The following is a 1,398-nucleotide window of genomic DNA, read 5'->3' on the forward strand; positions in this document are numbered from 1 at the left end:
ACAGACAGGAGCAAAAGCGCCCACACCTCAGGTGTGCAGTTCATGTGACTGTTTCGCCACCCCATGAGATGCAAACCCAAGGTCTAGCTGCCTGCGTGGCAGAGTGGAGAGTTGGACTTTTGGAGGCGTCATACCCATAGTCAGTAATGTCTCTCTGAAGCTGTGTCCCCTGACACCTTGAGGGCTCGCAGCCCCTGAATGGTGGGGGCTTTTCAGGGAGGAGGGGCCCTAGTGGGACTGGCAGAGACCAGAGCAGGCTGGGTAGGAGGATCAACCCCCCCAAAAAAAGTTCAGTCAACAACGCCCCCAATGCCTGAGGGGCAAATGACGTCCTAGAGCCTTCGCCTCACAGGTACAGGCAGCCAGAAGTTGGAGTCTGGGAGGGAAATGACAAGGGGGTTGGGGTGGGGAGACACTGGGGCTCTTTCAAGGGTCTGTGCCTACAACAGACTCCCCTATTTAAGCTCAGGCCCTTACTGAGACCAGAGGGTGAGTAAGGGCAGAGAACTGTTGCTTTGCTGTGAAGGTGGGTAGGTGGGTGGGGGAAGGCGTTGCTGTATGCTAGGAGGGTGCCCAGGATTCTAAGAGTGCTAACCTTCTGCATTTCTAGATTCGTGGACTCTCAGATCCATAGATGCATCTGGATGAGTCCTTTGAGGTCACATGGTCCAACCTGGTCTCCATCCTCCCCTCCCCAGCCACAGTGTCCAGAGAAGGAAATGGAGGCTCCAAGGTCACACAGTGAGTCAGAGCTGAGTCCAGAGCCCAGGCGTCCAGCCCCCAGCCTAGCCACATGGCAGCCTCTTTAACCAGGAGACACCGAGTGGGTCTGGTCGGCTGGGGCAGCTCCAGAAGAAGAGGCACTCTGACGAGGGAAGTAGAGGACAGTGACCCAGGTGAAGATGAAGACACCTGTCAGTGAAAAGGGCAGCCGTGAGCTTGTGGGTGGGGACACGAAGGGAGAGGGGCTATATAAAAACTCTGCTTGGAAGACATTATGGAAAATATCAGGCAAAAATGAAAGCTAGTTCTAGAAAAGAACCAAATAGAAATCTTGGAAATTAAAAATAAGGTCTCTGAAATAAAAAAAGCTTGACAGTCAAGATAACTCTAAAACCAAAAAACAAAACCCATTGCCGTCGAGTCGATTCTGACTCATAGCGACCCTGTACTATAGGACAGGGTAGAACTGCCCCGTAAGATTTCCAAGGAGTGGCTGGTGGATTCGAACTGCCAACCTTTTGGTTAGCAGCTGAGTTTTTAACCACTGCACCACTAGGGCTCCAAGACAACTCTAGATGGGATAAATTGAGAGACAGTGGAGATTTGGAAGATAGTACTCAGGAATTCCACTAGAATCCAGCACAGAAAGCTCGTGTGTGTGTGTGTGTGTGTGTG

At 51.9% G+C, this 1,398-nt stretch overlaps 1 protein-coding gene across 1 annotated transcript in view; it reads right to left on the minus strand.

The window, feature by feature from the left end:
* Positions 1–805: 805 nt before the first annotated feature.
* Positions 806–1,398, minus strand: part of ADGRG3 (adhesion G protein-coupled receptor G3) — a 14,706-nt gene continuing 14,113 nt past the window's right edge. The window contains exon 11 of the mRNA XM_023726778.1: positions 806–912. Coding sequence (XP_023582546.1) covers positions 806–912 — 107 coding nt within the window. The remainder of the gene's footprint in view (positions 913–1,398) is intronic.

The sequence above is a fragment of the Trichechus manatus genome, unplaced genomic scaffold, assembly GCF_000243295.1.
Source record: "Trichechus manatus latirostris isolate Lorelei unplaced genomic scaffold, TriManLat1.0 scaffold00014, whole genome shotgun sequence".
Taxonomy (NCBI): Eukaryota; Metazoa; Chordata; class Mammalia; order Sirenia; family Trichechidae; genus Trichechus; species Trichechus manatus.